This window comes from Mya arenaria, chromosome 15, assembly GCF_026914265.1.
Source record: "Mya arenaria isolate MELC-2E11 chromosome 15, ASM2691426v1".
Lineage (NCBI taxonomy): Eukaryota > Metazoa > Mollusca > Bivalvia > Myida > Myidae > Mya > Mya arenaria.
In genome coordinates this window covers 21445444-21471529 of record NC_069136.1, presented here as the reverse complement: position 1 = coordinate 21471529, position 26086 = coordinate 21445444, and the positions used below count along the sequence as shown (strand labels likewise).

At 35.5% G+C, this 26086-nt stretch overlaps 1 protein-coding gene and 1 long non-coding RNA gene across 2 annotated transcripts; both read left to right on the top strand.

Moving 5' to 3' along the window:
• The first annotated feature begins 3191 nt into the window (after positions 1-3191).
• Positions 3192-4684, top strand: LOC128219594 (uncharacterized). Its single transcript, XR_008258591.1, has 3 exons — positions 3192-3387; positions 4003-4140; positions 4536-4684. It is a non-coding gene; the product is annotated as an uncharacterized LOC128219594 (long non-coding RNA).
• Positions 4685-7802: 3118 nt separating this feature from the next.
• LOC128219675 (calcium-activated chloride channel regulator 1-like) lies at positions 7803-22011 on the top strand. Its single transcript, XM_052927570.1, has 17 exons — positions 7803-8019; positions 8725-8871; positions 9427-9553; positions 10224-10341; positions 10979-11150; positions 11384-11522; positions 11882-11994; positions 12461-12587; positions 13104-13213; positions 13607-13906; positions 14879-15088; positions 15481-15706; positions 15962-16105; positions 16392-16598; positions 17130-17378; positions 17525-17737; positions 21497-22011. The coding sequence occupies exons 1-17, from the start codon at positions 7882-7884 to the stop codon at positions 21607-21609; spliced, it is 2853 nt and encodes a 950-aa protein (XP_052783530.1). The 5' UTR covers positions 7803-7881; the 3' UTR covers positions 21610-22011.
• Positions 22012-26086: the final 4075 nt, after the last annotated feature.

Here is a 26086-nt window from a genome sequence, read left to right as displayed (position 1 = left end):
CTTATTTTGTTTTAACTGCTTTACTGCAGATTACAGTTTTGCATGTAGCCAATAATTGTACTACGATTTCATTAAAAAAATAGTTCCGTAGTAAATATGCCCCGCCCCTTGGTATTATTGCGCCCAATGACAGGACAGAAGTATCGAACAAACGCACGTGATATCGATGTTAAATGCCATTGTACTTTATACAGAAATAAAGTGCAATTGATAAACAACAACCATCGTTAAAGAAAGAAGTGTGAATGCAAATATTTAGAAATAAATTATTTATTACACCCACCCGGGAGAAGAAATACAAAACCACGTCTTTGCATTGTTATTAAGTACGTACATTAACATTGGTGTCGTATTTTAAGTGATAAAGTATATCACTACAGTAAAATTCGTCTTCGTGCTTCAGTACTGCTCACCCAGATTAACTTGCGATATCAAGTAACATCCGGTACTATAGACATCACAGTCGGATGAATATTTAATATATTTTGAAAAGATCTCTCAGTATGTAACATGTAATCATTCATATTACGGTCTTTAAATTGAACAATGGTTTTGAATGGTAATGGTTTTCAATGGTAAGAAGCGAGTTGAATTTTTGTAATAATATACCCATATTTTAACGCTTAATATAGAAGTGATCCGACGATAGATAAGACGCGAAGAGTATTTGTGTAATTTTTATACCCATAATTAAACGCTAAACGTAGAAGTGGTCGTGTCGTACAATCGTTTTGGACAGAATATCGCTTCATCATGCGCATGTTGCTTGTTCTTGTTCCCTTCTTAGGGTTTTGTTATGGTGTTACATTAAAAGACAATAAATATGAAGGGATATACGTCGCTGTTCATGATCTTGTGACCGAAGATCTAAGTTTAATCGACAGAATAAAGGTAACCGTGCGTTTCGGAGTGCTAATCTATCAGTGTACTTCAAATATACTCTTACTCCAGAATAAGATTTGGCACAATTTACACAATTGTTTTAATATATCAAAAAGGATTATTAAATGTCGAAAAAATGAAGGATAACGAGTTTAATTGAAAGAAATGAGCAAAAAACACGGCCTTTCTACCTAATGAGACAATAGTAGATCACAGTAAATCTTTTAGCACCAATCATTTAATAATTTTGCAGTTTCAGCTATTACATACATGATTACAATCTTGTTATCAGTAATTAATATTTAATATTTCCATAAATGCATTATTAAGTAAGGTTTATCACTCAAAATTTATGATTGTTATACATGTGTATGTTTTAATTTTGAATAAGAGTGTCACTTCAAGTTATTTTTATTAACATTCTGTTGCATTACTGCCAGAGAGTAATGTTGTCTTGTATGTTTTGTAATTCTACCATCTTATTGTGCAACGTATCGTATGTGAAGTCTTAAGCTACCTGTATTTTCATGATCCGTCGAAAACATGACAATGTTTGCAAATCAACACGATTATATGAAATATAAATATGTGGTTACATCCACGGAAAAAAATATGTGGCGTTATAGACTGCATTGTGTTTATTTTAAAGGCGAACAGTTCGCAGCTTATGGATATTGTAAATATTTAGAATCACATGAATACATTACGAAAACATTACGAATAAACAATTGAAAATAAGAGGGAAACTAGTTTCTGTAGATATTCAAATAAAGTGTATGTTTGTTTAAAAGTTTTGGAAGCTCACAACAGTCAAACAGTATAAATTACTTAAGTAAACGTGGTACGCCATGATAGTACGTTATGCTAGATTATGAGTTTTAATCTACCTTTTGTGTATCTGATTTTAGTGATGGTGAAAATCAATAGGACAATAACAGTGTGTGTATACCACGTGATAAATTGCGTCATAAATGCTACGTCGGAAGGCAATATTTTGCTTTGAATGAAAACTTTAAACAAAGATAACGTCACTATTTCTTCACCTTTTAAAATGAAACAGAGCGCAGTCTACGCCGCTTACGGAGCACCGCCTTCGGTCTTTTACCGGAGTCTGATTGATAGTTTAGTATCTTAAAACACTTCGACAAACCTTTTCACAATACGGCCGTCTGACGGAGCACTGTCAAAACGGTAATTTGGAAACAGGTTTGTCGAAATGTTTGATGAAACTAATCACCTTATATAACTCTTGTAATAAAACGAAGGCAGGGCTCTTTAAGCGGCATAGATTGCCCTTTTGTTTCATTTAAAATGGTGTAGTAAAGCAAAAGTTAGCTTTGTTTTAAGTCTTCATTTTAAGCAAAATCTTGCCTTCCGACGTTTCATATATGGCGTTATTTATTGATTCTTGCACTGACAAACGATATGCTGTTATTGCACTTATTTAGCATTTTCTGATGCGACACCCTGTCACGCTGTGTATTAAAGTTTTATATTTTAAAACGATTTGGAAACAAGTTATTACAACATTGTATTAATATCTCTAGTTGGAAAGTTCTCAAGTTTATTGGTACACTAGATACATGTGATATAAAGTTATACAATAAATAGTATACTAATAACTAAATAACTAGGCTGTGGGTTGTTACTATCAGAGCGAAGAAATAATGTGGAAAAGTGGTTACACATTTATCAAAAAGAAAATACATGCGTCTATGATTATCTAACAGTTTTAAGGATTTAAAATGCTGGGTGAGTGTTTAAAACAATTCATTATGATAGCTAAAAAGTTAATTTTCGCCTTTGCGTACACCCCTAGCACAGGGGAAAAAGTTTGACAGCTTATTATACATGGTAAAGATTTGCTACCATTTTTATAATAATAAGCATTTTTCGATTTATTCTATAACACATTAATTTACTTAATTTAGCCCTTTTTATGCGAGAGTGTGGGTTTGTGATGTGGGGAAAACCGAAGTTCCCAGAGGAAACCCATTTGTCATCGCTGCATATTGCGGCTTTGGGGTAATAAAGCACGACCACTAAATATCCAGTCAGTTTTATTGGTATTGTAGTTATTTTTGATTTTTAAGGTATTAGCCATGTAATAAAACTCGGGAAACATCGGGTAACATCGACATATATCGCCACTCGCCGTAACAGATTGCGACGAACATCGGGCGTATTCGGCTTGTACCGGATGTTGCTATTTTTAGAAACAGAAGGTATTCCCCGCTATTCATAGGTCAATAATGGAATTTCTACATTGTAGTATTTTGAAACTCTGTGATGTATTTCTCATGAATACACGTTTAAAATAAATAAACACCTAAAGTGCACGCTGGCAGTTGATTACGATACATCTAAAAACTTGAGTCATTACAGTAAAACATGGATTATAAGTGATTTATACGAGTAAGAGAAGATTTTCTGTCGAAAAAACGAACTGTCAACAATCAGCATGGAACTGGGATATTCAGATTTTCGTATCAAAGGGCTATGAATGTAAGTATCATTGAGCAGTTCTGTACGTTAATATGTTCAAAGATGTTTGTTTTTAATTTATCTTTGGAATTCTTAAATCATTTTTGTTAGCTAAATGTTTAGACAGCGTGTTCATATGTTTACATGTACTCATGTACATGTTACATATTTTTTATGTACTTATGTACATGTATATGTTACATATGTTTGTAATCTTTAATTTGATTGTTATATCTTAGAAAAATATTAGACTTAAAATTGTGTTTAAAAATGATGTGTTTTGGTATGTGACATATTTCTAACATGCTATAATACATGTACATAACCGTTATTTGTTTACAAAATGCATATTTTCAAAATTAACTTGTGAGAAAAAGTTGTACGTGGTTTGGGGCTTAAAGCCACAACTGCTTGAACACTAGCAGCATTCATTTGCTTGGTGTAGGTCTCGTTAAAACCCAAGACTGTTGTGAATCATTATCAACCATACACACAACAACTACATATTTGTTCCTACCAACCCTTACTCTTGGCAAAAACGGATATTAGTGCAGAATGTATAATACTTGTGCATTTGTATTTTATGGTGGTAGTTTCTGTTGGTTGATAATCAGAAGTCTAATTTCTTTCAGGCAGGAAAATGACTGAATATTACTAAGTCACCAACACTGGGTTATGAAGAATTCCAGCCTGCATTAAATACTATGTTGGATCCTTGAGACAGATTTGACAGCCATGTCTATCCACAAGGCAGTCGCATCTGATAGAGATGATGTGAGTATTTCATATAAAACATATATGACTTGGTTTTTGTTTTTATAAACTCACTGTATTCAATAATCAAGTGGTGGTGGTGGTGGTGGTTGTGGTGGTGGTGGTGGTGGTGGTGGTGGTGGTGGTGGTGGTGATGATGATGACGGTGGTGGTGATGATGATGATGATGATGATGATGATGATGATGATGATGATGATAATGATGATGAATTTTATTGATAAATTTAAATTTTCTTTATATATACATGTATGTATCAGCTTGGTTTTGTGTTTTTTTTAAAATAATGTCGAGAAATATTAAACTGTTTATATTTTATTGTGTATATGTATGGCAGTATAGTTATCTATACTAATTAGTTTTAAAGGCTTTAAAGTATACCTTTTTTCCTTTACAGCACTAAACATTCTGGATTGGATTGAGTAGTTATCATCTGTGCTCTCACTACAAGTACAAAGGCATGGGAACAGACCAAACTTCAAATGTTGAAGAGTGAAGAATTATTGTGAAAAAATCTAAATGTTAGAATACCAATGACAAAATAAGACAGATAGACATCAAATTACCCACAGAGAGTGTTTACATGTTATAATATTAAAAAGACATTAGTTGAGAACTTTCACTCTGACATTTTTGGAGGGGCATTACCGCCCACTTAGTGTTCTTGTTTCTTTTACATATTTTAGTTTAAAAGTACACTCATTGTTTTAAACTCTGTATTCTGAGTTAGTATCATAATTAAATTCATTTATTTGAAAAGTACTTTTTATGAATAAGTCCATTTAAGCTTTATAAATTTTTACTAGAAAAAGATTGATTTTAAGCATTTTATTAGCTAAAAAATGTATGGTTACATGACATTGTGTATATTTTCTTCAAAACTGGACGGTAAACTATCATAAATTGTCTTCTAAATTGTTCAATAGACATCATAGATAATATTTAAAATGTTTTCAGCAACTTGCTTTATATTTAATTATTTTTTATGAATTTTGTAAATCTGCTATATATTTTCAAACATCGAAATACTGCTCTGTTCCGAAGACTCACAAGATCAATCAAAATGATTTTTTTCCATGCGTATCAATAATTTGTTCGTTTGAACTTTAGTTTTCTGTTAACTGAAGTATTATTTTACCAGAAACTGTTTTGTTAATTTCATTATCTCTGATAATGCGGAAAAAAAATCAAATATAGACAAAATATTTACTTGTCGCTCTTTGTAGCCCTTGGAGTTTGGGGGTGGGTGTAATGAAACATAATAACTTTTTTAATTCACGGTAAAAAATCTTCAAAATTTGGATAAAAGTCCCATAGTGTACCATGATTATAACCATGTTGTCGGTTAAAGCTTTTATAAAAGTGTGTATTACGCGGCTAATACCTTAAGGATTTGTTGGGGGGAATATAATCTTGCATTTTATAATGTCTTCTTCGAGCCATTAACATTCAACATAACATTGATTATTCAGTTTCTGTTGAAACACTTCATAAAAGTAACACTTTCTTTTTTAACATATAATAATACTAATATGATTGAAAAAAAAACAACATGACACGCTAAATTGAAAAATAAGTAATTTCCTAATAAACTTAAATCAGGTAAATGGCTAAATATATGTTATGAATACCAGTTCAGGAATAAACAACATGATTACACTCTGGAGTGAATACATTTTTACAGTAGCCAAACAGAGTGTTGTTGATTTCACCATTTTGATTACACACTACCTTCCCAATGTGTCTATATTGTCGTTTGGAAATCGACATCTTCGAAGAAAAAGTCAGCTATTTTTGCGCGAATGCAGAGTATGACTACTATATATTTTCATAAAATGCATAATCTTACCTCCATCTTAAGTCAGTCAAAGTTATGAGTGTGTGGGTGGAGGGAGTCTTGTTAAGAATGGTATAACATGTGATCAAACACATTTCATAAGGTTGAATGTGTTTGTCCCGAAAGAAACGAAACTATCTTTAACATGTTCATTTATTAAATAGATAATAACCAAACAACTTGCATGGCAATAGAGTATAATTACGATTAGTAATTTCCCCTGAGTAATAGGGAAGGGAGGTCGAAATTCATATTTTAATGTTTGATGGAATAGTCATGCTTTATCACGCCTCTAATTAATTAATTTAATCATTTGAAAAAACGTATAAATGTATGATTTCCTTTTCATAAACGTGACTCTAATGTACAACTGGTTTATCATGCATAAACTATTTAAATTAAACTAAATTGCCTTATTAAAGCTGCACTCTCACAGATTGAACGTTTTGACAACTTTTTTTTATTTTTTTGTCTTGGAACGAGCCAAATTTTGCGAACTTCCATGGAAACCAGTTACATAAGACTGCGATAAAAAATTAGATCGCAGATTTTTATATTTAAGTTAAAAAATTGATAGTTAATGCATTTTTCTTAAACCGTTAGTAACGGTTTAAGCCATAAAATATTAATTTTCGAAAGGAAATATGAAAATCTACGATCTGATTTTTTGTCAGCGATCTTATATCATTGGTTTACAGATATCTACGCAAAAATTTGCTCTTTCCAAGACAAAAAATAAAAAAAAAGTTGTAAAAACGGTAAATCTGTGAGAGTGCAGCCTTAAAGCCGCATCGTGGATGATCGACATACCATTAACATTCATCATTTAAGTGCAAGAGGTTATCTCAACTTTCGTTGCCAGGAAATCCGCCCAGGTGGCTGCTCTTCATGGCGCTCAAAGACCTCGCAAAGAAAGATAGGGCCTATAGACGTTATATTTTCAATATACAAATTCAATATAAGGAATATTTTGCTACTTGGAAACGTTTTGAATATAATTTTTTTCTGAAATAAGTCTAGGACCCACTGCATTTTGTTTCTATTTCACTATGCTTGGATACAGAAAAATCTTTTTTATTTGGTTTCTAATTGATATTCCAAACTAACTGTTGTTGAGTTTTTTGAGCATGGACAGAAAAATTTCACTCAGAGATTTTCATTGAAAAAAATATTTCGTATTATTTTGGCTTTGAAAATATGGAGTAAAATGTTTCAAACCGCTGCATTGTGCTTCACACTGACAATTTCATTTATTGACGTCAACAGCCTTGAGTGGTAATTGTAGACTGGTTCTTTTGCAACCCTGCAAGGGTCAACTTAACAATTGTGAACGTCTAAATGACGACTGCAAGCTTTCTTATTATACCGTTTTAATCACCGAGTGCTCAGACAACAGTTTGCAAACTTCATTTACACATACAAGGGTAAAATATAAACGGCGAAACTGAGGCAAAGAATTATATATATTCACATGTTAGAAATACTAAGTTCAGTTAAGAAGTTTAATGTTTCTTATTGGCTAGGAATGTCCTCCATAAGCTGATATCTGATATGAGTCCGTTAACTGTGCCATGTGAAGAACGTTTCCCTGGTGGGGATCGAACCTACGACATTAAGTGCATGGCGGACACATATGCCACTAGACCTCTTCCTTATATAAGGAGAAATATAACACTCAAGTTAAAGTCACATTAGTACGCACCCATATTTAATATCAGCATCAAGAACATCTGAGTCAGGTGTCTGTTTGAAATATAATCATGTGTTGTTCGTATTTGCGTTAAAAACTGATCTTCCGGCATTGATAACAAGCGGGGAGTATTTTGTAATATTATACCCATATTTTTCCGCTCGAGGTAAATGCGATCGTTCTTTACAATCATTTTAGAAAGAATATCGCTTCATCATGCGCGTTTTGTTTGCTTTGGCTTTCTTCATAGGAGTGTGTTATGGTGTTACATTAAAAGACAATAGATATGAAGGATTATACGTGGCTGTTAATGAACTTGTGACCGAAGATCTAAGTTTAATCGACAGAATAAAGGTAATCTTGAGTTAATGATCACTAATATACTAGCATATCAATATATAGCTTTCAAAAGGTGGAAGACGTATTTTGTATTTACTCATAAATTGATGTTTGTCTTAGTTAATAATATCAACAAACCATGAGATATTGATGCTAGATAGTAATGTTGTATTCGACTAAACTGTTTTGGTCTAAATTTAAACGAATCATTTTCTCTATTTTGTAACAAAAACACTTTCTTTTAATGAGCTGTTGGATACATTTTCGTCACAAAAAACACCTTTCATTGAAATGTTATTTATTGATGTATAGTTCTCATCTTGCAATGATAAAAAAGAATCAACAGTTGTACTCATCCGTACGTATCCAATGAATACTGGGACCAAGTATACATTTGTAAACCTTACAGATGTTAACGGCACGTAAATTTGATGAATTAAACATGACATTAACTGTTAAGATCTGGCTTTTGATCTTCAACACACCTCTTTACAGATCAAAAACGGACACTTTATGCAAATAAAAACTCGTCGCAGTACGCAGTAACTACAACTGCACCATACACGATCGTTTATGATTGTTTCTACCCATATATATCTCTATATATAGTAGTAGAGCTATGTACCTTATCAACTTCCGTCGCATACTTTGTACAACACTCATTGTTGCTTATTGCTCGAAGTTTCATAAGGTAGATGTCTAACATTTTTAATTTTTTAGGAAATCTTCACTGCCGCATCAAGATTGCTGTTCAGGGCTACGGAACACCGCGTGTATTTTGGTGAAATCAAAATCATCGTTCCAAGATCCTGGACACCACAGGGAGACGCCCAGCCAGTCCAACAGTCCGAGCGCGGATACTTCAAGGTAACAACACACGGAAAAGCCCGTTTTATATCCATGTCTTTCGAATCAGTTCCTTGTCATGAAAATGCAAAACACGTGACAAATGCAGTTATATAGGTTTGTGTTATTATCAGATGTTTATAAAAGGTGCAATACCAAAGTCATCATTGTAATGTAAATGTTACATATCTAACAATGTCTAAATCAGTATTGACAAAATCGTTACGGTTTCTGGTATTTGTGACAAACTGTGTTCTTATGACACATATACAACGGAAAAGACATGGACTGTAAAAGCAAGTTGCTAAAAGAACAACAACATGATGATGATGATGATGCTGTTGCTGACATTCATGGGTGTCGTTGTTATTAAGATCACATTCCTGGTACAAATCATGCCTTTGAATTTCATGATGATATATCATCCATATGATGAGACATGCAGATGACTACCTCGATGACTTTCGGTGATATCAATTACTCATTTGTATCATGATGAAAAGACTAAGGTGAATCAATGATTATCATCTTGGTTTTCATTACATCCGCATCGGTTTTTAATTACTTTCCTTGTAGATAGAAGACGGACAACTGATCACCCCGAGGACATTTGGCAATGATCTATGTGGGCAAGGAGGAACGTACACTTATCTCCCCTTGTCATTCGTCAAGAACACATCCAGGACTGACTTTGGAAAACACGGTAAGACACATTGACGGGGATTGGGTATGGAGATGGAACTGAAATGTTCCAAGTGAATTTTAATTTCAATGAAAAATTCGTACACAATCATTTTAGCGAAATAACTCCTTCTCTGTCAACCAGGACGTGAAAAAGCGTCAACACGATTTTTTCTTGCATTTTCGCCCTTCGCGTTGTCGCATTTTCAAAGGAATTCAATTTTGTGAATTGTACCATCAATACTGATATCATTTAAAGCTGTATTTTGCATTTTAAAATGTTGGTGCAATGGACGGATGGCATAGAAAATATGAAACAATGAAAGATAATGCAAAGGCGATAAAATAACAAAATTATTATTTGACACTATTGTCTGCCAAAACAGACTTCTCAAACCTGTAAATAAATAACAAAAGCGATAAGGAAGGTATTTCATTTTACAATTGCCAGTGGAAAAACGAAACGAGTGCACATAAAACAATAAAGAAAACATGATCATCATTATATTACTAATGGAAGGAAAATTGTACGTACATGTATATTGGATGTTTGTGTATTACCTTGGGTGTTATGATATGTGTTATTCTTAACATCGGGAATGTTGTTTTTCATTTTTAAAAGAGCTTCTGTTTTTATCCCAAAAGGTCCAATTAAATCTTTGGCTTAATCATGTTGAAACTACTTTTCACAGAGAACGTTCTCGTTCACGAATGGGCACAGCTTCGGTGGGGCGTGTTTCCTGAATACGGTACCGATGAGGAAGCCAAAGGTCATTTCTACCAAGCTGGAGGGAAGTGGAAACCCACAAGGTAACAGGAGTATTATATGACACTAAACTGAATTTAATCGTAAGTCGATGAAAACTGAATGAAGTCATCGTGGGATGGCATTTGATTTAACTTTAGGTGTGCGTATGTATTATAATTATCAATGCTTATTTACTTAGGTTATGATTTCCACTTCAGCTACAGGCCGTAAGGAATTATGTACTTTAAGTCTTGCTCATGTTGTGATACTAACTAGTTTCCATTTCAGCTGCAGTGAGAACGTCCAAGGATGAGTGGGGTTCTTTACTGATTTTAAAGGTAGCCCGTGGTGTGATACTATCTAGTTTCCTTTTCAGCTGCGGTGGGAACGTCCAAGGCCGAGTGGGGTTCTGTACTGACTTTAAGGCTTGTCCGCGGTATGATACTAACTAGTTTCCATTTCAGATGCATTGGGAACGTCCAAGGCCGAGTGGGGTTCTGTACTGACTTTAAGTCTTGTTCATGGTTTGTTACCAACAGCGTTCCAGTTCGTGGTGGAATATAAAATTATTTACGCTTCACCTTCATTGAAAACTTTCAAGGCCGTTGTTCGGTCCTGACTGCAATGAAGCTTATGGTGGAATACATATGACAAATCAGTATGCTAGGGCGCATTGACACTAATTTATTTCCACTTCAGCTGCAGTGAGAACGTTCAAGGTCGTGTGGGGTTCGGTACTGATTGTAAGGCTAGTTCGTGGTGTGATACAAATGATTCAACACGACGTATCCACCCCGGCTGTCGATTCTGTCCTGATCTTACACAATCGGTAGCAGGGGCGTCTATTATGGACAACCAATTCGTTGACCTAGTATGTTATAGAGCTGTTCAGGAGTGTATGGTTGCATACAAATATGTTTGTTAAATATGGCTACCTGGCTTTATTATGCTTTTGTTGGATACTAGAACAGTCTATATGTACTATAAGCGGAATGTGAACAATGGGTCCAACATTTTATTTATATTTTTATGGTTTTGTAATAGTAAAGTATTGTTTTTGTAATGTTGTAATTTGGGCTCGATGGCATTTACTTTCTATTTCAGCTGGAGCTGTTTTGTGACGACAGCGAAGGTACACCTGTAGCGAAAAGACACAACAGACTTGCAACAAACAAGCAGAACCTGTACTGTGACCACAAGAGCGTGTGGGCTGTCATGAGGGAACATTCTGATTTTACTGGAGGTATATCACAATTTACTGATTGAAAGTCACTTCGAGGGTCATTCATGCGATCTTGAATATCCTAGTCCAAATGGTAATTTTCATAAGCACGTTATGGAGTTCTCTGTCGATTATACTTATTTCGAGTTTTAATTGTAAACAATGTAATGTGAACGTAAGAAAAGTAAAGTTGAGAAATAAAACAAACGATACATACAACGTCGTGTACAATAGGGCAAATCGAGCTTGCAATACCAACTTGCATCAATGGAATTAACAATGTCGTTTCAAAGCAATGTGAATTTTGCATTATAAACTCCACATTTTCTTTGCAGAAAATACAAGAGTAGTGCTTAAATTGTTATTCGTTTTAATTGTAGTCCACAGTGAACGTCTCCCCGAAGACACCGACACAAAACCAGTATACACCATTTTACAAGAGGCAAAGAGCAGAAAGGTGTTTGTCCTGGATAAATCAGGCAGCATGGAATGGGTATGAGGTCTTTATTAAATTCCTGTTGTAAAACATAATTTATTTAATGTTTTTGCACGAGTATATGGGTACAAAGGGGACGTTAGAAAGAGGGGTAGATTATAACATTGTGGTTTTGAATTTTCGACGGACCAGGTCAGACCGCACTCAGAGCAACATATCTAGCTGGTTTAACTTGTTAAGATTTATATACACCAAACATTTCCCATACCAGTGATTTTGGCAAATCTCTCTACACCAGGAGCAGGTTAAAGATAACATAATATATTTTTATCAATACCCCCAGGGTGTGTCCTCTGTCCCGCCTGACGGGATAAAACAGTTTAAAAGGTGTATGCCACTTTTTAGTAGCACTACATTTTCTAACAACTGACTAACTAATAAGAATAAATCACTAAATGGCAGTCGATTTGAGACTCGCGCTGTATGTGGCCACTGCCAAATATGGGTATATCTTTTGATACAGGACACACCAATGAGGATAGTACGCTTGCATGAAACTGGAAAATACATAATCGAGAATGAAGACGAGATTTGTGCCGATAGCTACCTCGGAATCGTGTGGTTTAGTTCATCCGCATCTGTCCAGAAAGGTGAAGTGCATCTTTTCTGTTTCGTTGTTATGGTGTTGAACATATTGTACGATTTCACGCAATCTGATCATAATGGATCACCCTTATTTTTTCATATGATGATCAACGTGAATACTTTTTGTAACGAATATTCCGCAGATTGGATCATTATATCAAGTTTCCCAACCTTTGAACTGTTTTGCACTACAATTCTTTTGACCAGTGATGAAAGACTGTTGACAAAAGATCATATCGCAGATTTTCATATTTCCATCCAAATTTAATGTTTTATGGCTTAAACCGTTACTAACAGTTTAAGAAAAATGCAGGAAATATCATTTTTGGAGAGAAAATATGAACAACAGACAAAAAATGAATAAGTTGTCAAAACGTTCAATATTAAAGAGCTGAACACATAAAAGCACAATTTGCATTGCCTACTGCCTACTTTTATTTCCACTAGGCATAAACACATACTATATAAAATCGAATTGATTGTTAAAAAAAATGAAAACAAATACCGCCATAATTCTACAGCTATTACTAAGGTCGACAGTGAAGCCACGAGGGCTGCTCTAGTAGATGCTCTTCCAACGATTCCCGCTGGCGGGACATGTATCGGATGTGGACTGGAGCTTGCTATAGATGTAAGAGTTAATTCTCTCAATGTTGATTTGTCTGTTAAATTATTAAAAGCATTCTTGCTTTTATATGAAAATGGAGGTTCTATAAGAAATATTTTATCAGGACATTATTATTATATGTATAATTATGAAATAAGTTTGTCAGAAAGAGACCAAGGACGTAATGAATTACATAAGCATATATTATATATGGTTTCTTTTAAGAATTGAAAAAGTGCTTGAGGTAAAAAAGGGTTTTCCTATTATTGGTTATACAATTATAAGATGGAGGTTCTAAACTGAAAAGAAGGAAGTAATGTTAAGTGTAAAAAAAACTAATGTGACAACCTTAAGTTAGTAAAGGTGCTAATATAAACACAACATTACAGACCATCATTACCCATAGTTTTTCTTCAGGAAATCATAAAGACCTTTCCCACGTCCTCAAAACATTCTGAGATTATTCTTATGTCTGATGGCGAAGAGACGACGAACAATTTAACAATAACAGAGCAAGCAACAAGAGCGAAAGATCTTGGTATACTCATACACACAGTCGCTATCTCAAACCAGTCTTCTGTACGACTCGCCGACGTCGCGAAAATTACTGGCGGGAAAAGTCTTTTTCTGGAGATTGGAGGAAATATTACGTTTGTTTCTGTCTTATCCAAAGCATTGTCGAACAGTATGACCGGGGGCGGATGTAAATCGGAGGAGGTATGATATCTGTTAAAAATTGGTAAATAGAGAAGTTGCGAAAACCACATACTAGTATTCTAGTATATGCGAATGACGTAATCCTGCTTCTGCTCGCTCTTTCATACTTGGATACCTAACTTCTCTTTCGCCTATGTATAGTTGCCACCTTCGAAAGGGAATAGTGATGTAGGGGTGTATGTGTGTGGGAAAGTGCCTGTGGATTCCGAGAATTTTTGTCTAGAGCGTAACTTGAAAAGTGCAGCATGTTTTTAGTTATTACCTTTATTAATTTTCATACCTATTTTTGTTCGGGGCAGATCTTAAAATGCCCTTAAGGTATTAATTCAAATTTTATATACAGATAGAAGTGCAGTGCACAGGAACCATCATTCTGAATGCAGTTTTTAAAATGATCTTTGTTTATGTTCATAGTTATTTATTTTTGTCCGGAGCATAACGTGAAATCGTTGAGGAGTTTACCTCAAACTGCATATACATATCAGAAAGATTTCATTAGGAGAAGTGCAATGCATTAGAACTAGCACTCTGGGTGCTGTATTCTTTTAGTAATTGTCCATTGTTAAAGTGGTATCCTTTGTGGTAGGGTGAAGGTGATACAGTTTATTGACGCTTTTTTGATACTACCATAAACAAATTTCCTCTTGTCTTTGTATGAGTCATTCTAAAAATGTGTATTGCATGCAGACATGGTTATCGCAGTAAAATAAAGTTAGTCCACATGTACACGCACCCGTACCTAAAGCCATTTGGAGCAACACTTATATTGTTGAAAAAATGATCTAAACGCTCGTTTTCTGTTTATACGAAAGGAATGAAGCACTTAACACTTATTTACAATTTAAGATTTAAACATCAATGTTATATACATATAAATTATGACAAATTCTACAATGTGACGCATACATTGCAAGGGGTACGGACTCGTGCTGCAATGGTTTGTTTTAGGTTTAAAATCATTGTGTCTTGTAGATGAGATCAGGGACGTTAAGGAATAGCAGCGTGTTGAATTTTAATTTCACTATCGATGGTGGGATGGGTTTAAACACAACAGTTGTCATATTTCCAAGCAACCCTGGCCTACACTTTGACTTTGAAATAAGAGGAGAGGAGGGCTTACTTGAGAAAAGTTTAAATATAAGTGAGACACCGATTATGGCACGGTTGACTGGAAAATTAACAGTAAGTTCAACTTTCTATAATGCGTTTATTGACTTTTTTCCATACAAAGTAATATTATCGTTGTTCTTGTTTCAGGTGAGGACTATTTCATAAGTATTTACAATACCAAATGTGATGCATGTCAACTGTTTTTATTGTTTGAATTTCTGATAGCTTAAGTAACGGCATTAATTTCTAGGCTTTCGCTTAACTTCAGAGGTTTTGCTACTAATGATACGTACATGTTTACAATATTTTGAAAAGAAATAAGGTTAAGACTAAGTTCCATGACGAAACGTTAAGGAACAGGACGAGGCGAAAGTCTGCATTAAAGTTACACATAGTTTCAACGAAATAATATTGTTAATTCATCCCAAGAGCCGTCGTTATGTGTCTTTACCATATATTTTCAGAAAGGGACATATTTTGTTGTTGTTAAAACCAAGCCTGATACAGCTATAAATTGGGAGTACGATGTGAAATCTAAATCAAAGGATAACCATCAAGTTACCGTAACGACCCGTTTCTCCGACGACGTGGTTTATACGGACGTATTGAAGGGGAATGCTCCTGTTTTGAATGCAAACGTCGTCGCCACGTCTGGATCATGTTTTGTAATTTTACGGGACAATGGAAAAGGTTACAATTCTAAGCATTTTACCTGTTTAAAATGTACAAAATGCGACTTCAACAATGTCCTTAAATGGCGCCAGGTCCTATGAATAAATTCTTTAACGTTGAAACACAAATGCATCTGATAGCAATAGTAAGAGACTAATGACTTATGACCACTGCCTGTAGCACATGCTTAAGTGGTTTATTATTGTGAAGAATCTTTTATTCGTCCTAATGGTTCATTTGAACCACAAATGATATAGCTTCTAACTTATTTAGGTAAAGACATTACAGCAGGCGACGGAACTTATACAGGACAGTTTACATGTCCCAAAGAAGGCCGGAGTGAAACCCGCGTCACTGTGAAGGCAAATTCAATCATTATTGTGACTGGCATTGTCGGAGCCGCAACGTTAAACCCAGGTAATTACTCAACTCACTTATAAACAGGTTATACAAACGGCACATTGACTTGGTTGTACTTTGTGTTCCAATCGTAAAATGTAATATGTTGAATTGTAGTGTGAGTCTTTTACGTTCAAAAGTATTGCTATGCGGACAGTTATGCCCTTTAATCTCAACATGAATAGGCCTCCTTTAATAGATTTTTCAGTTCCGACGCTATCCGTAATTGTGTTGTATTCATGTTATCCAATTGTAAATTAAACGTACTATGATTATGTTTCAACCAGTGAAACTTATTATTCAGACGCGTTTGAAGAAATCGTTATTGAGGAAAGGTTTGAAAGGTTTTCACTTGTTGAGGATGCCAATTTATCTCCAACAACAATAGGGGATACTACTTCCCCGGGAAAGATTACTGATCTCAGAATAGAAGATGTGGAAACGAATGGAAACACCCGACATTTTACAATACGCTGGACAGCAACAGGTGACGACAGATACACTGGCCAAGGTACCATGCTTGTATATTTTTGTAAGATAATCAAAACGCCCACGTTAAGAACGACCAATCTTGATCATTTTGTTGTTAAAATACTTAGTTAAACAAAAATTTTATTTTGTGTGAATCGTGCATAGCATTTAGGATAGAAAATCAGACACAGAAACTGCAATACATGCATTAGATCATGACAAAACTAGTGTACCCAATACCTACACGGTATGTTTGTTAATGGTATGATATTTGGCATGCTCACCTTATTTACCCTAGTTACAACAGCAGGTAATATTAACATGTTCAATTATACTATAATGCTGTAACAATACGCACCATGGCCTTTTCCCCTCGTATTCCAAGTGGTAACATGAACGCATTTATAGGCTCTCATTGACATAACACATGAATAAGTGTTGCCACTGAATACTTTATTTGAGGTTAATTTAAATCATTTCTACTTAACATAATTTCTTTTAATTAAAGAAAGTGTAAAACGAGTATTAAAATCACAATGAAGTTGGATAATTAGTTACCTTTTTATTTCAGCAACAACTTATCAATTCCGCTATGCAAACGACTTAGACAGTTTGTTAAATAATTTTGGAAATGCGCAAGCTCTGGACATTGGTCAACATAACCTTTACCCTAGAGACTCAGGCGAAGACGAGGCTGTCGATATTTCTGTAACAGCTGAAAAAGAATTTAACGAGACAGCCTTTTTGGGCATTAGAGCTTTGGATGAGGTTGGAAATGAGGGAGCTATGTCTAATATTGTGTCAATAGTAATAGCAAATGGTAAGTATGACGGTAAGATAAAGTACAATTATGTCGTAATTTATGTACGTAAGGAAGTTATAGAAACTGACCAAACCTGGCATCAGATGACATAAATGTTTCCAAAGCGCAATAGTTTTAGACAATCGCCTTTTTTCCTTTCACAGGATTTAACATTTCCTTCAACGGAAGAACAAATCATACGTACATTGCTCCTCCGCCTATCATAGATGATGATAAAACCATCGTGGGTTTAATTATTGGTGTTGTGATCGGAACAGCAGTGCCGGTTATCATCCTCATTGCAGCATGCGTCGTTATAAATCTAAGAAGGCATAAACTAAATAACCCACACTCCACCCGAGATCCACGAAAGGAAGGTTTGTGCACACATTTTTACAAGTATTTTTGCTTACGAACACGCTTTTGAGAGGCACAAGGTAAACAATGACCCTGTCGTGAGGCACAAGGTTAAATCATGCCCCGTTTGAAGGCACAAGTTTAACAAAGAGCCTGTTGTGAGGCAAAATGTTAACGAATACCCTGTTGAGAGATACAAGGTGAACGATGACCCTGTTGAGAGACACAAGGTTAAAGATGACCCTGTTGAGAGGCACAAGGTTAACAAAGACCCTGTTGAGAGGGACAAGGTTAACAAAGACCGTGTTGTGAGGCACAAGGTTAACGAATACCCTGTTGAGAGGCACAGGGTTAACAAAGACCCTGTTGTGAGGCACAAGATTAACAAAGACCCTGTTGTGAGGCACAAGGTTAACGATGACCCTGATGTGATACGGAATACCCTGTTGATAGGCACAAGGTTAACGATGACTCTGTTGTTGAGGTACAAGGTTAACGAAGACCCTTTGAGAGGCATAAGGTTAAACGAAGACCCTGTTGAGAGGCACAAGGTTAACGATGACCCTGATTTTGAGGTCCAAGGTTAACGAAGACCCTGTTGAGAGGTACAAGGTTAACGAATACCCTGTTGAGAGGCACAAGGTTAACGAAGACCCTGTTGAGAGGCACAAGGTTAACGAAGACCCTTCGAGAGGCACAGGTCAACGATGAACCTGTTGAGAGGCACAAGTTTAACGCAGATTCATGTTGAGAGGCACAAGGTAAAGGATGACCCTGTTGTGAGGAATAAGGTTAACGTAGACCCTGTTGAGAGCTCAAGGTTAACGATGACCCTGTTTGAAGTACAAGGTTAACGATGACCCTGTGTAAAGCACAATGATAACGAAGACCTACTGTTGGGCACGAGGTCAATGATGACCCTGTTGAGAGTAACAATGTTAACGATGACCCTGTTGAGAGTCACCAATAACGAAGACCCTGTTGAGCGGCAGAAGGTTAACGAAGACCTGTTGATAAACACAAGGTTAACGTTGACCCTGTTGTGAGGTACAAGGTAAATCATGACCCTGTTGTAAGGCACAAGTTTAACGAAGACCCTTTGAGGGGCTCAAGGTTAACGAAGACCCTGTTGAGGGGCACAAGGTTAACGCAGACCCTGTTGAATGTGTCAAGGTTAAATAAGACCCTGTTGAGAATTCCAAGGTTAAACAGACCCTGTAAAATGGCACAAGGTAAAATATGACCCTCTTGAGAGGCACAAGTAACAAATTAAACTGAGAACCCAAGGTTAACAAAGACACCTGTTGTAGGCACAAGGTTAACGAAGACCCTGTGAGATGCACAGATTAAAAAAGACTCTTGTCGAAAAGCACAAGGTTTTAAAACATACAAGGTAAACGATAACCCGGTGAGATCCACAAGGTTAACAAAGTACTGTAGAGAGGACACAAGGTTAACAAGCGCTTTGAGAGGCACAAGGTTAAAAACAGACCCTGTTGAGAGGTACTAGATAACGATGACTCTGTTGAGATGCACAAGGTTAACAAAGTTCTATTGAGAGACACACGGTTAACGATGACCCTGTTGAGAGGCACACTGTTAACGATGACCCTTGTTAGAGGCACACGGTAACGATGACCCGTTAAGAGGCACAAGGTTAACGAGACCCTGTTGAGATGCATACGGTTAACGATGACCCTGTTGAGATGCACACGGTTAACGATGACCTGTTGACAGGCCCAAGATTAACACAGACCCAGTTAAGAGCACAAGGTTAAAACAGACATTGTTAAGATGAACAAGGTAAACGATAACCCTGTTGAGATGAACAAGGTTAACAAGTACTAATGAGAAGCTCAAGGTTAACACAGACCCAGTTGAGAGACACAAGGTTAAAACAGACCCTGTAAAGATGAACAAGGTAATCGATAACCCTGTTGAGATGAACAGGTTAACCATGACCCTGTTGTGAGGCACAAGGTAAACGATGAACCTGTTGTGAGGCACAAGGTAACGATGACCCTGTTATGATGCACAAGGTAAACGATGACCCTGTTGTGAGGCACAAGGTTAACGAAGACCCTGTTAACAGCATTTGGTTACCATGACCTTGTTAAGATGAACAAGGTAAACTATAAACCCTGTTGAGATGAACAAGGTTAGCCATGACCCTGCTGTGAGGCACAAGGTAAACGATGACCCGGTGTGATGCACAACGTTAACGAAGACCGTTTTGAGCGGCATAAGGTTAACCATGACCTGTTAAGATGAACAAGGTAACGATAACCTGTTAAGATGAACAAGGTAAACGATAACCTGGTGATGCATAAATCTAACAAAGTATTGTTGAGAAAAAGGTCACAAAGTACTGTTGAGAGTCCAAGGTAAAACAGACCCTTATTGTGAGGCACAAGGTTAACTAAACACTTTTGAGACGCACATGGTAATACAGACCCTGTTTTGAGGTACAAGGTAAACGATGACCATGTTGTGAGGCACGATGTTAACAAAAGACCGTGTTGAGATGTTAATTAAGACGTTAACAAAGACCCGTGTTGTGATGCACTTGGTTACAAAGAACCTGTTGTGAGGATAAGGTTACAAAGTCCTTGTTGTGAGGCACAAGGTAAACAAAGTACACTTGAGAGACCCAAAGTTAACAAAGACCTATTGTGAGGCACAAGGTGACTAAAACCTTTGAGACGCACAAGGTTACAAAGATCCTGTTACGAGGTGCAAGGTAAACGATGACCCTGTTGTGAGGCACAATGTTACAAAGACCGTGTGAGATGTTAATTAAGACGTTAACAAGACCCTGTTGTGATGCACTTTGTTAACAAAGAACCTGTTGTGAAGCACAAGGTTAACAAAGTCCTGTTGTGAGGCACAAGGTTAACAAAGACCTTGTTGAGATGCACAATGTTAACAAAGGAGGCACAATGTTAACAAGACTCTTGTTGACGCAATGTTAATCCTGTTGAGAGAGGCACAATGTTAAAAAGACCGTGTTGAGATGAATTAAGATGTTAACAAAGACCCTGTCGTGATGCACTTTAACGATGACCTTGTTGTGAGGCACAAGTTTTACAAAGACTCTGTGAGGCAAAATGTTAACCAAGACCCAGTTGAGATGTACACTGTTAACAAAGACCTGTTGAGATGTATACTGTTAACAAAGACCCTGTTGTGAGGCAAAAGGTTAATAAAATCCCGGTTGAGAGGCACAATGCTAACAAAGACCCTTTTTGCGATGCACGATCTTAAAAGGCCCTGTCGAGATGCACAAGGTTAACAAAGACCCTATTGTGAGGCACAAGGTTAATATAATCCCGGTTGAGAGACACAAGGTTAACAAAGACCCTGTTGAGAGATACAAGGTTAACCAAGACACTGTTATAAATCACAAGATTAACGAAAACCCGGTTGAGGGACACAAGGATAACAAAGTACTGTTGACAGGCACAAGGTAACCAAAGGCCCTGTTGAGAGGCACAAGGTAAACGATGACCCTGTTGATATGCACAAGGTTAATCCAGACCCTCTTGAGATTAATATTTATATTAAAGCACTTTGTTGCTAATGAATACCGACGTTTAATTGAATGTCGTGTATATCAACTTTCTTGCAATTAAATTGTACTAAGTAATATTGTGTGAATTGGAATATTTTGTTCTGCAAAAATGCTAAATTGAATAGTTATACATCGATATATTGATTAGAATCGTGGCGCTATGCTTAATTGAAAGTTCGTTTTGTTATGTTACATGTACTGTTTTCAGAAACCGGCGACAATCCGTCATTCTCTGAAGGCAATCGAGCATATAACCATCAAACACAAACAGCATACGTCTACAAGGGATACGGAAGTCATGGTCAAATGGTCGTTTATTAACGTCTTTTGAATTGTCATAAACTTTAGTATTATCATTTTGGTTGTAAGATATGAAGCGTTATGAACAATCTGTAGAATCTGATTACGTTTCGATACTACGGATTTCTTTATTCTTTCTCATAATACAGATTAATATATGTTTATGTTTTATTGACATGTTTCTGATATTCGCATGTTTACATTACATACATATTGAAAAGTTAACATGTTTTAACCATAATATTTGATTGAAATAAAAGCATGTTGTGTGCTTACAAGAAAATTGAGTTTCGGATATTGTACACGCTCAAAATACAAGCGCGAGGACACACGAAATCGAATTTGAAACAAATGAACCTTATCTAACGTTGGAGTGGACCAATATTAAAGGATACAATGACAAAAAAATGCAAAAGCATATACGGAATGGGAAGAAAGATGGTTTTCACAACCACAATGAGCTGTTTTTTCTTTTGGATTAAAGTTAAACCAACATGTTCGACCTTCCTTAGATCTTCCTCAATATTCTTCTGCATTAAAAACAATTAGTTGGTTATGTTCGTATGTCCAAGTTTCTAGAAACACACTGTCAATAATAGGATAATATATTGTGAAAACACAGCGGAAGTGGCTGCGGGTTGCAGAAAGAGAATCGCACATTCCTTGTACTAGTCAGAAATAAATGTCTGTTTTGTCTATATGCCTGTCTATCTTATTCAGAGCAACACAACAAAATACAAGAATTCCGGAAATGAATATGTCGTCTGCTTGTAGCGCCCAAATTTAAGGAAAACGAATGATTAAACACTGAATAATCATATAAGAGTGAAGATCAAGTTAAGTGTTTTAAAATCTTCCGGGTAAATAATGTTTGTAATGTATGTAACACGGAAAGAAATTCTGATAATCATACCGCAGGTTAAACAGTTAGGGCTCTTTCGTTCTCTCTGGTGGGGACTTGCATGTGCTGAAAAGACATGAAACATAACATCTCAAGGAAATTATTAGCTGAAAACCTTGAATAACGACATGACGACTTGTGACAGATTTTATTTACAAATCAAATGACTAGTACTTCAAAGAGCTGTTTCTTTGAAGATAAGAGTTTAAGACACCTACTTGATTCCGATTTACACTAATACTTGGAGGACACACGAAATGTTAGTTCGTTTCCCGAAAGTTTTACAATATGGTATCAATTAGAGAATAATATCAGTATTAAACACAGTTCTTTAGAATTATATGTCAGTAATGATAGCTTCATCAATATCAGATATTTTCAACACTAACCATTTGTGTTTTATTAAAATAAAATTCTCCATTTCCATATGAGAACTACCCCAGCGGCAATATTGGAAAATTTCTCATGAGGAAAATTTAATGCAGCATAAGTTATCAGTATAAGAAACTTGAACATGCCCAATGCCTCTTTTTGGAATACCAACTATTTACAAATGAATGCAAATTGATTACACTTAGCTGAACAGATGCAAAGAGGTACAAAACCGTGTCGGTGTACTGTTATTCAGTACTTACAATAAAAAATGGTGCCATATTATACGTGTTGAAATATATCACTCTTAGACTAGTTAAAGTAGTATCCGTGCTCCGTTTTACTAGCTGCATCAAGTAACATCAAGCATTATGGACATCACAGTCGGGATTCTGTTTAAAATATTTTGAAACACTCGAAGTCTGTAATACATAATCATTCATATTTTGGTCTGTGAATAAACGCACTGAAACTGAACTCTTGATCAGGCGCCAGAAGTATTTGTGTAATTTATACCCATATTTTAACGCTCAATGTAGAACTGATCCGACGATAGATAAGACGCGAAGAGTATTTGAGTAATAGTATACTCATATTTAAACGCTAAACGTAGAAGTGATCGTGTCGTACAATCGTTTTGGACAGAATATCGCTTCATCATGCGCATGTTGCTTGTTCTTGTTCCCTTCTTAGGGGTTTGTTATGGTGTTACATTAAAAGACAATAAATATGAAGGGATATACGTCGCTGTTCATGATCTTGTGACCGAAGATCTAAGTTTAATCGACAGAATAAAGGTAACCGTGCGTTTTTAAGCGCTAATCTATCAGTGTACTTAAAGAGACACTCTTACTACAGAATAAGGTTTTCCACAATTTACACAATTGTTTTAACATATCAAAAATGTTGAATTAATGTCGAATACAATGGGTCTTATGAAGGATACCGAGTTTAATTTGAAAGAAAGGTGCAAAAAAGCAGTGTTTCTACCGTATGAGACAATAGTAGATCACAGTAAATCTTTTAGCACTCCCAAATTATCTAATATTTTTCCGTTTCCAGCTATTACATACATGATTACAATATTGTTATCAGTAATAAATATTTCATTAATGCATTATTTAGTAAGTAGTTAAAGGTTTATCACTCAAAATTTATGATTGTTATACATGTGTATATATTGATTTAGAATAAGAGTGTCACATCAAGTTCGTTAAAATCAACATTCTGTTGCATTACTGACTGAGAGTCATGTTGTTTCGTATATTTTGTAATTCTAGCATCTTATTAGAATTGCCAGTTGTGCTAGGTATCGTATGAGGAGTCTTAAGCTACCTGTATTTTCATGATCCGTCGAACACATGATAATGTTTGCAAGTCAACACGAATATATGAAATATAAATATGTGGTCACACAACCACGGCGTTTCAGACTGCATTGTGGTTATTTTAAAGGCGAACAGTTCGAAGCTTACGGATATTGTAAACATTTAGAATCACATAAATACATTACGAATACCTTACGATTAAACAATTTAACAGAATAGAGAAACTAGTTTCTGTAGATATTCAAATAAAGTGTATGTTTGTTTAAAAGTTTTGGAAGTTCACAACAGTCAAACAGTATAAATTACTTAAGTAAACGTGGTACGCCATGATAGTAAGTTATGCTAGGTTATGAGTTTTATTCCACCTTTCGTTATATCTGATTTTAGTGACGGTGAAAATCAAGAGGACTATACCAGTTTGTGTATACCACGTGATAAATTGCGTTAAATGCTACGTCGGAAGGCAACATTTTGCTTTGAATGAAGACTTTAAACAAAGATAACGTTTCCATTTCTTCATCGTTTTAAATAAAACATAGCGCAGTCTACGCCGCTTACGGAGCTCCGCCTTCGGTCATTTACCAGTGTTTGATTGACAGTTTAGTATCTTAAAACACTTCGACAAACCTTTTCACAATACGGCCGTCTGACGGACCACTGTCAAAACGTTTTTTCGGAAACAGGTTTGTCGAAGTGGTTGATGAAACTAATCACCTTATCAAACTCCGGTAATAAAACGAAGGCGGGGCTCTTTAAACGGCATAGACTGCCCCTTTGTTTTTTTTAAAATTGTGTAGTAAAACAAAAGTAATCTTTGTTTTAAGTCTTCATTTTAAGCAGAATATTGTATTCCGATGTAGCATATATGACGTTATTTATCACGTGGTATACACACACTGTATATTATGGAATGTTAAGTACGAAACGAATATAAAATCAGTACTTTTAACCATGCATACACAACTTCTGAGACCATCGGGTTAAATCTTGATTCTTGCACTGACAAACGATATGCTGTTATTGCACTTACTTAGCACGAAGCTGATGCAACACCTTGTCACGCTGTGTATTAGTCTAAATTCTATATTTTACAACGATTTTGAAATTTATTACAACATTGTATTAATCTCTTTCGTTGGCAAATTCTCTAGTTTATTGGTACACTTAGCACAATAGATAAATGTGATATATGGTTATACAATAGTATACTAATAACTAAATAACTATGGTTGTAACTATCAGAGAGAAGAAATAATGTGGAAAAGTTGTTACACATTTATCAAAAGGAAAATACATGCGTCTATGATTATCTAACAGTTTTGTGGGTTTGAAATGCCGGGTGGTTTTTTAAAACAATTAATTTTGATAGCTAAAAAGTTGCCTAGTTGACGAAAGAGTTTCGCCTTTGGCTACACCTCTAGCACACGGGAAAAAGTTTGACAGATTATTATCGGAAAAACAAGATTTGCTACCACTTTACATTTTGTTTTATAATAGTTAAATTTTTTCCATTTATGCTATAACACATTAATTTACTTAAATTGGCTCTTTGTTATGCGAGAGTGTGGTCTTGTGATGTGGGGGAAACCGAAGTTCCAGGAGGAAACCCATTTGTCATGGGTGCGTGTTGCGGCTTAGGGGTAATAATTAAAGCACGACCCCTAAATATCCAGTCAGTTGTATTGAATTTATTCTTGATTTTTAAGGATTTGCTGGGGAAAATATAATCTTGCATTTTATCATGTTTTCTTCGAGCCATTAACATTCAACACAACATTGATTATTCAGTTTCTGTTGACACATTCATTGAAGTAACACTTTCTGTTTTTAACATATAATAATACTAATATGATTTAAAAAAAAAACACGACTGGTATTTACACAATAAATTGATAAA

Coding starts and splice junctions, on each gene's coding strand:
- LOC128219675 (XM_052927570.1), top strand. CDS start 7,882: ATGCGCGTTTTGTTTGCTTTGGCTTTCTTCATAGGAGTGTGTTATGGT. Junction 8,020..8,724: donor GTTTAATCGACAGAATAAAG/GTAATCTTGAGT, acceptor TTAATTTTTTAG/GAAATCTTCACTGCCGCATC. Junction 17,379..17,524: donor GTCAATAGTAATAGCAAATG/GTAAGTATGACG, acceptor TTCCTTTCACAG/GATTTAACATTTCCTTCAAC.